This window comes from Antechinus flavipes, chromosome 3 (genome assembly GCF_016432865.1).
Source record: "Antechinus flavipes isolate AdamAnt ecotype Samford, QLD, Australia chromosome 3, AdamAnt_v2, whole genome shotgun sequence".
NCBI lineage: Eukaryota > Metazoa > Chordata > Mammalia > Dasyuromorphia > Dasyuridae > Antechinus > Antechinus flavipes.
Window position 1 is genome coordinate 460718595 of NC_067400.1, and position 12191 is coordinate 460730785.

A 12191-nucleotide genomic window follows, 5' to 3' on the forward strand; every position below is an offset into this window, starting at 1 on the left:
AAATTGTGATAATTTGTAGAATTACTTGGGCACACAGACTAAGACTGCCTGTTATTACTTAAAGCTGTTTTACTATAAATGGAGATGAAGAGAGGCTGTGAAACCTCATCCCTAAATCAAACCCAGCTGAATAGGGCTGTCTTGTCACTGAGATTACCCCAAATATCCATTACCCAAACTCCATTATGGGAAGAGAAAGTAGGTAGGACTTGATCTTTCCTTTCCAAGAGGTAAAATGAGATGTTCTCCAAAGCGACTGACCTTCACTTATGCTTCTTCCTAAGACTACTGGTCTCAGTTTCTCTTTCTGCTCTCAGCAGGGTTGAACAGAGAGATATCTTTTCTAAAGACCATGGCCCCAAGTGTATCAATTTTCTCCAGTTTCTGTTCTTCAGTGATTGTACTCCTTCCCTACCTCATCCATCCAATAGTCAATCAGCATTTTTAAGCACTTTAAATGAACCAGCAACCATACTAGGTGGCATGTGTATAAAGAACAAAAACTGGCACAATCCCTGCTCTCATGGAACTTATATTTCACTAGGGCAGTATTATATACTTTGGGGGTACAGGGATAGAGTGCCATATATGGAGTCGGAAAGACTGGAGTTGAAATCCCACTTCAATCCCTTACTAGCTATGTGAATCATATAAATCCTTTATTTCTGTTGGCACCTTATGTATAAAATAAAAATAATAATAGCATCTTCTTCACCAGGTTGTTGTAAGGATCAAATGAGGTAATATAAGTAAAGGCTTTGAAAACCTTAAAATACCATATGAATGCAGTTTTTCCTTATGATCATTAAAGAACTATCTTCAGAATAAATGTAAAATAAATTCAGGAGAGAAGTTGAGGAGAAGGTGTGGCTTGAACTGAGTCTGAAGGGAAATGAAAGATTTCATGAAGCAGAAGGGAGAAGAGGGAGCATTTCTAGCATGTAATAAGCCAGTTCAAATATAAGGCAAATGTCTTACAGTTAAAGAAAAATTTATGTTACAGCTACCATTATTCTTTTAGTCACCCAGTTACTTTTGCCTCTTCTATTTCCTTTGTCTCCCATCTCTAATAAGTTACCAAGTTGTGAGGAGTCCTCATTTGCAACCCTATCTTTTGCATTTTGTACTATTCTTCTTGCCACCAGCTTAATTTGAATCCTTCAGGGTTGGCTGTTTGCATTTGCTTCCTAGATAGATTACCTGCTTGTACTTTTTATTCCTGCAATTTGTCCTACAAAGTGTTGCCTGATTGACAGGATAATGATGATATCTAGTGTTTATATGGTATTTTGTATTTTGTGAAGTACTTTACAGATATGATCTCATTTAATCCTCACAACAATACAGGGAAGTAGGTGCTATTATTATCTCCATTTTGGAGATAATATGGAAAATCAGAAGTTAGTGACTTGCCTAGTGTCACACAGCTAGTGAGTATCTGAGTCTGGATTTGAATTCAAGTTTTCTTGACTTCAGATCCAGAACTCTATCCATTGTACAACTTAAAACATTCTTATCATCATAATATCAGTTATTCATTCAGCCTGCATTTAATTAAACACCATCTGTGTGGAAGGCATGTTACTAGGTACTGGGGAGATACAAAATTTATTTAAGAAACTATCCATGCCCTTACAGTTTTATAGAAGGATAAAACCTAAGAACAGCTATTTCTATAAACAACAGGACGTTTTAAAGGGAGCAGAAGAGTGCAAAACAAGTGATATCTCAAAAATATCAAGCAAAATCTTTCATTCTAGTTTGCTGTGGAGTTTCTGGTGGAGAAACAAATGGCTAAATTATTATTATCTTTTTAATATAGGTGGTGCCTTCTACCAAAGATCTAAGTAGATACAATCAGTGTGAATATGAGGCTCCGGGAAGTGCTAATGATGAACGATGGACTCTTTGGGAAGCTGCTGAAAGTTGGACCGTGGATGTGAGTTATGATGTCCCTTCTCCTCGTGCCTCCAGCCTTGAGAACATGACAACAGTCCAAAATGGCTTTGGGAATAGCCCTGCTACTGCCCATGTAGTTATGGAACCAGTTGAGACCAGAACAGTCATTAATTCTTCCTGTCAGAATGGGGTATGTAAGAGTTCTAACAACAGTGATTCAGAAGCCCAGGAAGAGAAGCTCAGCCCTTCCAAACTCATGCGCCTTTTCTCTGCCACTAGGAAGAGGAGTAGTTGCAATGCAGAAAGGCCTCGCTCAATGATTCTGATGGGCAATTCTTCAACTTGGAATGCTCTATCTTCCTTTAGGAAAATGGGATCATTTAAAAAACTAAAGTCCTCAGTTCTTCAAGGAATTCAGAATCGGGAGGACCCAGATGTTTTAAATGAGGATGCTTCAGAAAATGACTTGGGAAAACACATTTCCAATGGTGCTATGACAGGTGTCCAAACTAACAGGTATTCTTGTGCAGGACAGTTAAATGATTTCCACAAGGCAGTGGATGGAGGGTTATCAGATTGTTCTGACCCAGAAGAAAATGATGATACCTTCCTGAGGAATACTCACAGGTCAAGGAGCATCAGGAGAGCCTATGGTATCGGTCGCATTAACTTACTGGACTCTGATAAGTATCCTGGCTCCCAGCTCTGTGGGAGACCTCTGTCACCCATCATCCAAGAGCCCAAAGTCTGTGAAATTTTAGTGAAAAACTCTGAAAATAACCGTATTATCTACAGGAGAAGCAAAAGTACCGACAACTTGAACTTCCTGAGGAAAAGTTCTTTCAAGCGAAAGTCCACCTCAAACCTCACTGACCTTAAAGTGACAAATGAGAAGCACGAAATCCAAAGGACACTAAGTTCTCCCACTGACTCGGATAAAATTAATGGGCTAGAGAGGAGGTCAAAACGCTGGAAGAGTCCAATAAGAGCCAAGGATTTTGATCGCGTTTTGAAACTTGTAAGTAACGTTGCTGATGCTGCTTGGAAGAGAGAATCTCCTAAGAGTGGGACGTCATCCCCGAGTGAGCCAAGCCAAAGAGTACAGCTCAACAGCCAACTACACGATGATTATTCCCGTCGTGTTTCTACTAATACGGAACATGACCGAAAGAGGTGTACATCCCCAATATGCAATGTGGAATCTTCCTTTGCAGTAATTCCTAGCCTAAGTCCAAACATTTCTCAGCGCACTGATACAGACATTGAAACAAAGGTGTTGCCCAAAGCCAAACCCCTCCAGACATCAGGATGTGTCCATCAGTCTGCTGACAGTTCCTCATCAAGCCCCACTGCTCTAAAAGCATTTATCAAAGACTCTGATAAACCAAAAAATACTAGCCAGTCTGCATGTGAATTGGATCATCCTAGCACGCCTCCTCGGCCCACTGCCCCCAAACCTCAGAGCCCTGTTTCAGAAAATGCCAAGTACAATATGAATTTCCGTTGTCCAAACACCCATAGCACGTTGTCTCTGAGCTCAATGGAAAGTGAAGAGCGAGCAGAGGTGCCTGCCCCAAAGGGGAGAAGTCCAGTGTCCTTCCAGGAGTCAGTGAAAACAATGTATTATGATGATGGTAATGAGGATAGTGGTATTAGCAGCCACTCCCAGCTGAGCCTCAATTTAGCCACCAGTCCAGAGGAGAGGAAGGAAGAGGTAAGAAAAAACAGAGTTGGTTTTGGAAAGTGTTACCTGGTTATTTCATTGTTGTTAGTGGTTGTACACACTGCCAGCTAGCTAACAGAGTTACCTCCATTTCACATGAGAGACGATTCTTTTTTGTCAGTGACTTTGTGCTAATCCTGCATCTTCAGAGAAGTTTGTTGTTGGAATGGATATTAGTGGAAATGGCATTTGCTAATTTGTTTTCAAATATCTAACTGTTAAGTAGCAATTAGATAAGTAATCCTCTATAAAATTGTTCGATGAAGAATGAATTAACTTATAGTATGATTAATCACATTCTTGAAAAGGGTCTCTATTCCATTCAATATTACCATACACTCTTTTAAAAAATCTTATTGATATTTTTTGTTTTTTTTAACCTTTTTAAACAGTCCCGATTTCTGCCTTTTTAAACAGTATTCTACCTCCATGGTTTCCCATTTACATTTTAATATCTTGTCTGCAGAACTAAGCTAGAACATGATAATAACACAGTGTTCCTTGTCTGTTGTTGTTCCTCCATTCATGTTGTTGTAGTCATTGTGTTTTTTTCCTGATTCTTTCTTCATTTGTGTTAAAGAATTTAAGTAATCCCATATCTCCCTGTATTCTTCATATTCATCATTTACCATGACACAGGAATATTCTGTTGCAATCATGTATCTCAGCACATTTAGCATCCCCTAAGTTACGGTCATCTATTTTGTTTTTAACTACTATTAGTGTTTCTATAAATATTTTAGAGTAAATTGGACTTTTCTTTCTATCTTTGACCTTTTTGTAAAATGTATATCTCTTTCACTTATTCATTTATAGGATATAGACACATTAATCACCTTCTTAACATAATTCCATATTACTTTCTAGAATGATTGGAACAATTCATAAATCCACCAATAACATTTTAGTTAAGTCAATGACTAAAGATTTATTAAGCACCTATTCTGTGCTAGGTACTGGGTTAAATGCTGGATTAGTGTGCCTTTCTTTCCATACCCACTCCAAAAGCAACCATTCCCATCCTGTTATCTTTGCCAATTTGCTGATTGTGAGGTAAAAACTCAGAATTGTTTTAATTGGCATCACTCTTGTTATTAGTGATTTAGAACGCTCCTCTGTGTGATTGTTGTAATTGTTCACAATTGTTGATACTAGGAAATGGTTCTTGGTTCTTATATATTTGTGTTATTGCCATATATAGCATTTTTATCAGATCCTTATTGGAGATATGTGATGCAAAGATTTTTCCCCAGCTGATCACACATTTCATTTACTTATCTTTTTTTATCCTTTCATCTCTTTAGATTTCTCGGATGCTAAGATTTTGAGCTGAAAAGTGTTTTAATTTTTTTTCCCCATGAGAAATTAATGACGTACATTGTATACAATTAAAAACCTGTCAATGATTAACTGATGTTTCAGGAGAAACTTTTATAGTAATTTTGCTTTTTATGATAACTGTAGAAATCTCATGTATTGTTTCAAATAATACCTATCAAGTTTGCAAAAGGGATGTTCTTTCCAAAATCACTTTAGCCTAACAATTCAGCACATTCTGTCAGTACCACTTTCACTCTGCCAAACTGTATAATATTCACATCAAAATATGCTCAGTAATATTTCCTTATGTAGCCAAGAAACAAGAAAGTGCCACCATGCATGTTTATTGTATATTGGTTTTCATCTGTCGCTCTAGGATACTAGACAGGCGTAAATTGGTTTCTATCATGGAAAAGACTGCCTAGAAAAATGTTTTCCTTTCCACTGAACCCTGGAGATTACTATAGTTTTGTCTCTTCTCTAAGGATAGTATGTATAAATAGGGAAACCATTGTAATAGAGGGCAGCACCAGAAGATTCAAAGTCATCCCCTGGGATTCTCTAGGATGGGTCAGAGAGGTTGTGAGACTAAACTGAGAGACCCTGGGCCAGATTGCAGTTCCCAGGAGCACATGAAGATTAATCTGTATTTGCCACAAAAGTGACTTGGCTTGTCAGACACCCTCTGTGCTGAGGATGGCTCAAGAGGTGCTCCGGGTTTCTGTGGTTTCTTTTGAGAAACGGTTCAAGATTGACCTTGTTTATACCAAAATACCTCCTCAGGGCAGAAAATGGATTTTGAACTTATTGTCACAAAGCGAGCAGTGAAAATTCTGATAAAGTCTATAGGTCAATGCTGTTCTCTCCCTAACTTCTCCAAAGGTGAAAACTTCAAGTAAGAATATGGTAGTAATGACTGTATTTTTTGAACCAGAAATCAAGACTATCGTCTAACAAGAGTGTTTTTATATAATTTTATGAAAAGTATATTTCGGTTTTTTTTTAATTGGGAATATCCTGAAAAATCAGAGACAAATTGTTGCAGATATATTCCTTAGAGAAATACCCAGTTATTCTCTTGTTGAATCTATTCCAATCACTCACCTTATTTGCATATTTCTTCATGAGAGACTATAAAAGTTAATGGAAAGAAGACAATTCAGTCTAGGAGGTCTGAATTGTAAAGCTAATTCTGCCATTCATTCACTGTCGACGAGTGAATCCTTTGGGACTCAGTTTCACTGCCTATAAAATGAGACTAAATTGTTCCTGTCCAGCTCTAAAATCTTACGTTTCTACAACAGGCTGTCACTTATAATGTATGCAAAATTGGGCAAGTCACTTCTCTGGACCTCAGTTTTCTTAAGTATAAAACAAGGGTGGCGTGGAGATATGGGATGGACTAATAGATCTCTAAGGTCACTGGGTTTTAAAGCAGTAATCTTCTAATGTAATGGAAGTCCGTAGATAGATTTATGCTAATCTCCTGCCACCTAGTGGTAAATTATATTATTAGAATAATATTTTTCTCAGCTGCCTTCCTTACATTGTAAACATAAAAACCACAAAATTAAGTTTTAATCCTGACTTTCTTTCTTATTATTATTTATGGGGCAAATCACACAATTTTTTTTGCTTAAGAAAAAGAATAGTGCAGTATATCCAATACTAGAATTGGAATAAGTTTGAGTTCAAGTTCCAACCCTGGAAATTTAGGATAAGTATGTGACTGGGGAAGTCACATCACTTCTGTGGACCTCAGTTTTTTTATTTGCAAACTGAGAGGGTTGGAGTTGATCATGTACAAGATCCCTTCTAGCTTTAAATCTATGATGGTATATTTAGTTATTGATAACTGGAAACTAGCTTCATAGGTGTTTTATATGTATTTAGTAGTTAATGATTCCTAAAGTCCTTGGCTAATCCAAAGTATTCTAGAAATGCTGGGAATGATTCACGTTTCACTTTACTCTTTGGCACAGGGCAAATGTTTAGTCTTTCAGCTAAAGATTTCAAGTTTAGTGATCTTTATTCATCTGGATGGTCACACTAAAGAGAGACCAGTATGGAATAAAGTAGCAATAGAGTTGGGATCCATTCCTGACTCAAACACTAAAAAGTGTGCAGTTTTGGTCAAGGCAAACCCAGTTTTGGTTTTCTCACTTGTAACATGAGAGGAAAACCACTGTTTGGTATATTATAGGCACTTAATAAATGCTATTGATTGATTGATGTGATGACCTCTGAGGTTACTTTTGCTTCTAAGATCTTTTGACCCATTGGCCTTGCTTACTGTTGCCTCAAAGATTAGTGATTCTCAACCCTTGTTTCCAGTTGTGCATCATCAATTATGTAAGAGAATACTACAAGATTCTCAAAACGATTTGGATGAATTTTAATATAAAAAGTAGTTGACACTTAACACCTCCTGGCTATGTGACCCTGGGCAGATCACTTAATCCCAATTGCCTCAGCAAAACACACACACACACACACACACACACACACACACGTAAGTATAATTCAAGGCAGGATGTGGTAAATGCCTGAAGAGAAACATGAATACAGAGATTCTACTTTTCAGAGTTCTCTTTTGATCAAAGGTCAAGAAAAAAAATTTCTTGCAAAAAATAACATTTTATCTGGGATTGAAAGAACAACCAAAGTTTTAAGAGGTTGCTGTGGGGGAGGGTGTCCAAAGCAATGGGATTGTAATGAGCAAAGTCAAAGATAGGAAAGCATGGGGTGTGCTTAGATAAAAGTTTATAGTCCAGTTTGACTGAATTTCAGGATATTAGTGGGAGATAAGACTGGAGAAGTAAATAGGGTGATCAGCCTGTAGAGAGCTTTAAATGCCAAGCTAGAGTTTAGATTTTATTTGGCAGGCAGTAGGTAGCCATTGAAAGTTTTTGAACAAGAGAATTACTTATCATTTTAGTCGTGCTTTAGGTCAGAGGAGAGATTAGAAGCTAGGAGACCAGATTAAAGGTTCCTGCCATATTCTAGACAGAGACCATTCAATTCAATGAACATTTCTTAAGTATCTATTCTGTACATAGGATGGTGGAGGTTCTGGTAGAGTTAAATAAGTTATGGCTGCTATTCTCCTGGAACTTAAATGGGAATGGGAGAAATGTAATATATAATGATATTACAATACAAAGTATTACACAGAGTAATATACAAATTTATTAGTGGAATACAAAACAAAATGTTTTGTGAGATCTAGGTGGGGAATCCATTAATCTGAGTTGGGGAAGCCTAAAGTTCTTTAGTATAGAGTGTTTATTTAAATAACTTAAAATAACTGTGATTTATCAATGTGGATATACTCCCTCCACCAATGTGGATCTCAGTTCCCCTCATGCATATACACTGGTTTTCTGGTTTCTTGATTTGCCATGGTTTACGGAAAATATTACCACCTTATGACCAATGTCTTTGTCTCTTAGCTTGGTTGATCTTAAGATCTTTAGATCCTAGGATTCTCTTTTCAAGCACTAATAATACCATACCTTTGGGAGTAAATTTAGAGTAATGAAATGATACTTTAGATGTAAGTGAAGTCACCACTTCAAAACAATGAGGAAATGTAGGAAATGAAGTATCATTAACTATTTTCTTTCTAATTTTATCAGTGTACAATTTTGGCTTCTAAGTAGATAAAATTAAATCCTACTGTATTTTGCCCTGCCGAGATCAAAGCACATCCGGAGTTCTGTCTTCAGTTTGGGGGCACAACATTTAGAAAATACGTTGACAATGGAAGGTGTCCTGAGGATAACCATGGAAAACTTTGAGTTTATGTTGTAGTCAATCTGGTAATCAGTCAGCCAACTAGCATGTGTGAAAGAAGTCTGCTATGTGCCAGGCACCATGGTATGTTATAATACATATATAATTTTGGGGAAATTACTTCTCTCTGGGCCTCAGTTTTCTTATCTGTAAAATGAGAGGTTTGGAATTGATGATTTTCAAGGTTACTTCCAGCTCTAAGGCTGTAGTTTTGTTATCTTAGGTTTATGGTCTTTTGTTTAATTGTTGGCAGAGGAAAACTACTTTCAGAGATAGTATATGCTAAGATTACAAAGGAAGACTTAGGTAGTGTGTCATATTTATTGTCAAGACTTTAACAACTATAATGTGAAAGAAGGATTCTACTAATTTTTGTTTGCCTCCCCAGAAGACAAAACTAAGAGAACGGAGTGGAAGTTACAAAAAAGAACAAATTTATACTTGATATAAGGAATAATTTCTTGACAATTAGAGTTGTTCAAAAGTGGAATGAAGTGGTTTTAGAGGATATGGGTTCCTATTAGTGGAGATCTCCAAGTAAAGATGGGATGGACTCTTACTTGATATGGTGTAGTCTAAATTTGAGTGGGTTCAAACAAATGGTGGTACTGTCCCTTCCAATTCTAAAGCTATAATTTAATCAGGCTATTGATAGGCATAGCTACTCTGTGCATTCATTATTATCATGATGGTGTGGAGGAGACAAACTGATAAGCTGAAGATTCTGCCTTTAAGGAGATTTCAGTCTTAGAATGTGGATAAAATATGTATGTAAGTATAATTCAAAGCATGTGCCTAACATGTACCAGACACTTTAATAAGCTTTAGAGATTAAAAAGTGAAAACAGTCCCTGTCCACAAAGAGCTTACATTATAGTTGGGAAGATTAGCTGCTGAGTGATTTCCAGATGGTCCTATTTTTATGAGTTAAAAACTTGTTGTTTTTAGAAACACACAATTCATCAAGAAAGTTTTATAGATTTGGTTCAAAGTTAGCAAAACCAAAAGTAGCCAAGTCACCCCTACTTTACCAATCCTCAAAGATCTATTAGAAAGATTGCCCAAGTCTGTGTTACTATAGAATTCTTTCAAATTAGTCATTTTAAAAAGTACCCTTTTATTTCATGCCCTTTCTTTAGGAAACCAGAATTTCTTTTTTCAATGGGCTTAATCATCTGTTGTCATGACTTCCTCTCAGAAATTTCAATATTTTGCAATATTTCCTATAGCCCAACCAACGTAGTAAAGTTGAAAAGAGTACATCTCTTTTTAGAGTGCTTTACAGCACTCTTACATATGATTGAGATTTAATGGACTGTTCACACAATTTTCTTTCCGTCTGTATTTTGTTCTTATTAGCATAAAAAGTTATAGTCAAAAAGAAAAAAGATTTGTGGAAGCCTCAGTTCACTAAGCACATAGCCTATGTTGGAAAAAATTCATCAAATATATTCAAGAAAAATATTTAATTACCACAAAGTATTTGACTTCTTCAAATTTTTCAATAATGGTCTATTTGCTATTAAAATGTTAACTGAAAAGTTTCTTTTTCCAGTTAAAAATTTAAAGGTATTTTTGTTTTGGAGTTCAGTAATTATGACCTTTAAAAACACTAACTACCAATAATTATTATGAACCTGACACATTTAAACATTCAGAGAAGCAATAGAAAGGGCTGTGGATTTGAAGTTATAGGACCTGAGTTGGAGTATAGATCAGTGTGATACTGGGCCTGTCATTTAATCATTCTAGGCTTCAGGAAAAGAAAAAGATGTAGTAGAGGGTCTCCCAGCTCCAAGCTTATGGTTCTGTGAACCTGATGAAGCATTATATGACTTAGAAGGACATTTTTAAAAATTCTCATTTCACATTGTGCTTTATCAATTATGTTCCTGGAGATGAGGACTATTTGTTGAAATGATGTTGAATGTAATTTCCCATGGAAACTGTTATGATAGGGGATTGTTTTCCTACTCAAGAGCCTAATGCCCTGATTTTTATAAGGATAACTAGCATATTCAATAAACTATAAGTAATATTCCATGACACAATCTGAAGTTGTCCAAAGTATATATCAGCCAAAATAAGAAAGTCATATACTATTCATATAATTGTAGTCAGTGTAGTAATATATGTAGTTATGGTCAGTGATTCAATATCAGTTGGCTTTGTGAAATTTGTATTTTTTTAAAATCCTGCTTTACCACCTAGTTGCCCCTCTTTGTTATTATTTTTTTTTTAATTTAATAGTATTTTGTTTTTTTCTAACTACATGTAAAGACAATTTTCAACATTCATATTTCATAAGATTTTGAATTCCAAATTTCTCTCTCTCTTCCTCATTCCCTCATTCCTTTCCTCCTTCCCTAAGATGGCAAGAAATCTGATATGTTATATGTGTACAATTAATATAATTAAAATTAAATAAAAACATATTTCCACATTAGTCACATTGTGAAAGAAGAAGTCGGAAAAAAAACAAACTGAGAATAGTATGTTTCAATCTGCATTCAGACTCAGTTCTTTTTCTGTGGACAACACTTTTTATCATGAGTATTTTGCAATTTTCTTGAATCATTGTATTGTTGAGAAGAGTTGTTAATCATAGTAAAAAAGTTACTGTTACTGTGTACAACATTCTCCTGGTTCTACTCACTTCACTCAGCATTGGTTCATATAAGTTTCTGAGTTTTTCTGAAATCCACCTGCTCATAATTTTACATGGCACAATAGTATTCCATTGCAATTACACACCAGAGATTTTTCAGCCATTCCCCAATTTATGGGCATCCCCTCAATTTCCAATTCTTTGTCACCACAAAAATTGCTGCTATAAATATTTTTGTACATGTAGATTGAGAAAATCTTGTTTTCTTATACCTTAACCTCTTTTTCTTCATGTACTTTGCAGTCCATTAACAGCAACTTCTTTGCTATTCCTTAAAAAAAAAAAAAAATTCCATCTCCTAACTCTGGGTTTTTTTTACTAACTGTAATATCCTCTCTCTCTTAATCTCTATCTCCTGACTTCCCTGGCTTCTTTCAGATTTCAAAGCCCCACCTTCTAAATGAAGTCTTTCCTGATCTCCCTTAATTCTATTGCCTTTCCTTAGTGAATTATTTCCTAATTTATCTTGTCAATAGCTTGTGTGTATTGGTTGTTTACATGTTAATTTCTCCTTTAGAATGGAGCTTCTAGAGAGCAGAGACTAATTTTAGCTATTCTTTGTAATTCAGTCTTTGTTCCCAGCCATTCCTAGTCCTGACTGTTACAATCTAAAACCAAATGTATGCTGCCCCTAATAAACTCAACATATGAAAAATACTAAAAAACTGAAAATGTATATATACATGAAGAATTTGGCTCTAAATATCCTGATCCCCCCAAAGTTACAAATAGCTTAGGTTTTCATGAATAACACTATTTCTATAGTCCCACACTGGACATATTACA

The 12191-nt window shown here is 35.8% G+C and overlaps 1 protein-coding gene across 1 annotated transcript in view; it reads left to right on the forward strand.

Moving 5' to 3' along the window:
* Positions 1–12191, forward strand: part of SPATA13 (spermatogenesis associated 13) — a 144763-nt gene that overhangs the window by 52955 nt on the left and 79617 nt on the right. The window contains exon 2 of the mRNA XM_051986569.1: positions 1823–3613. Coding sequence (XP_051842529.1) covers positions 1985–3613 — 1629 coding nt within the window. The 5' untranslated portion in view covers positions 1823–1984. The remainder of the gene's footprint in view (positions 1–1822; positions 3614–12191) is intronic.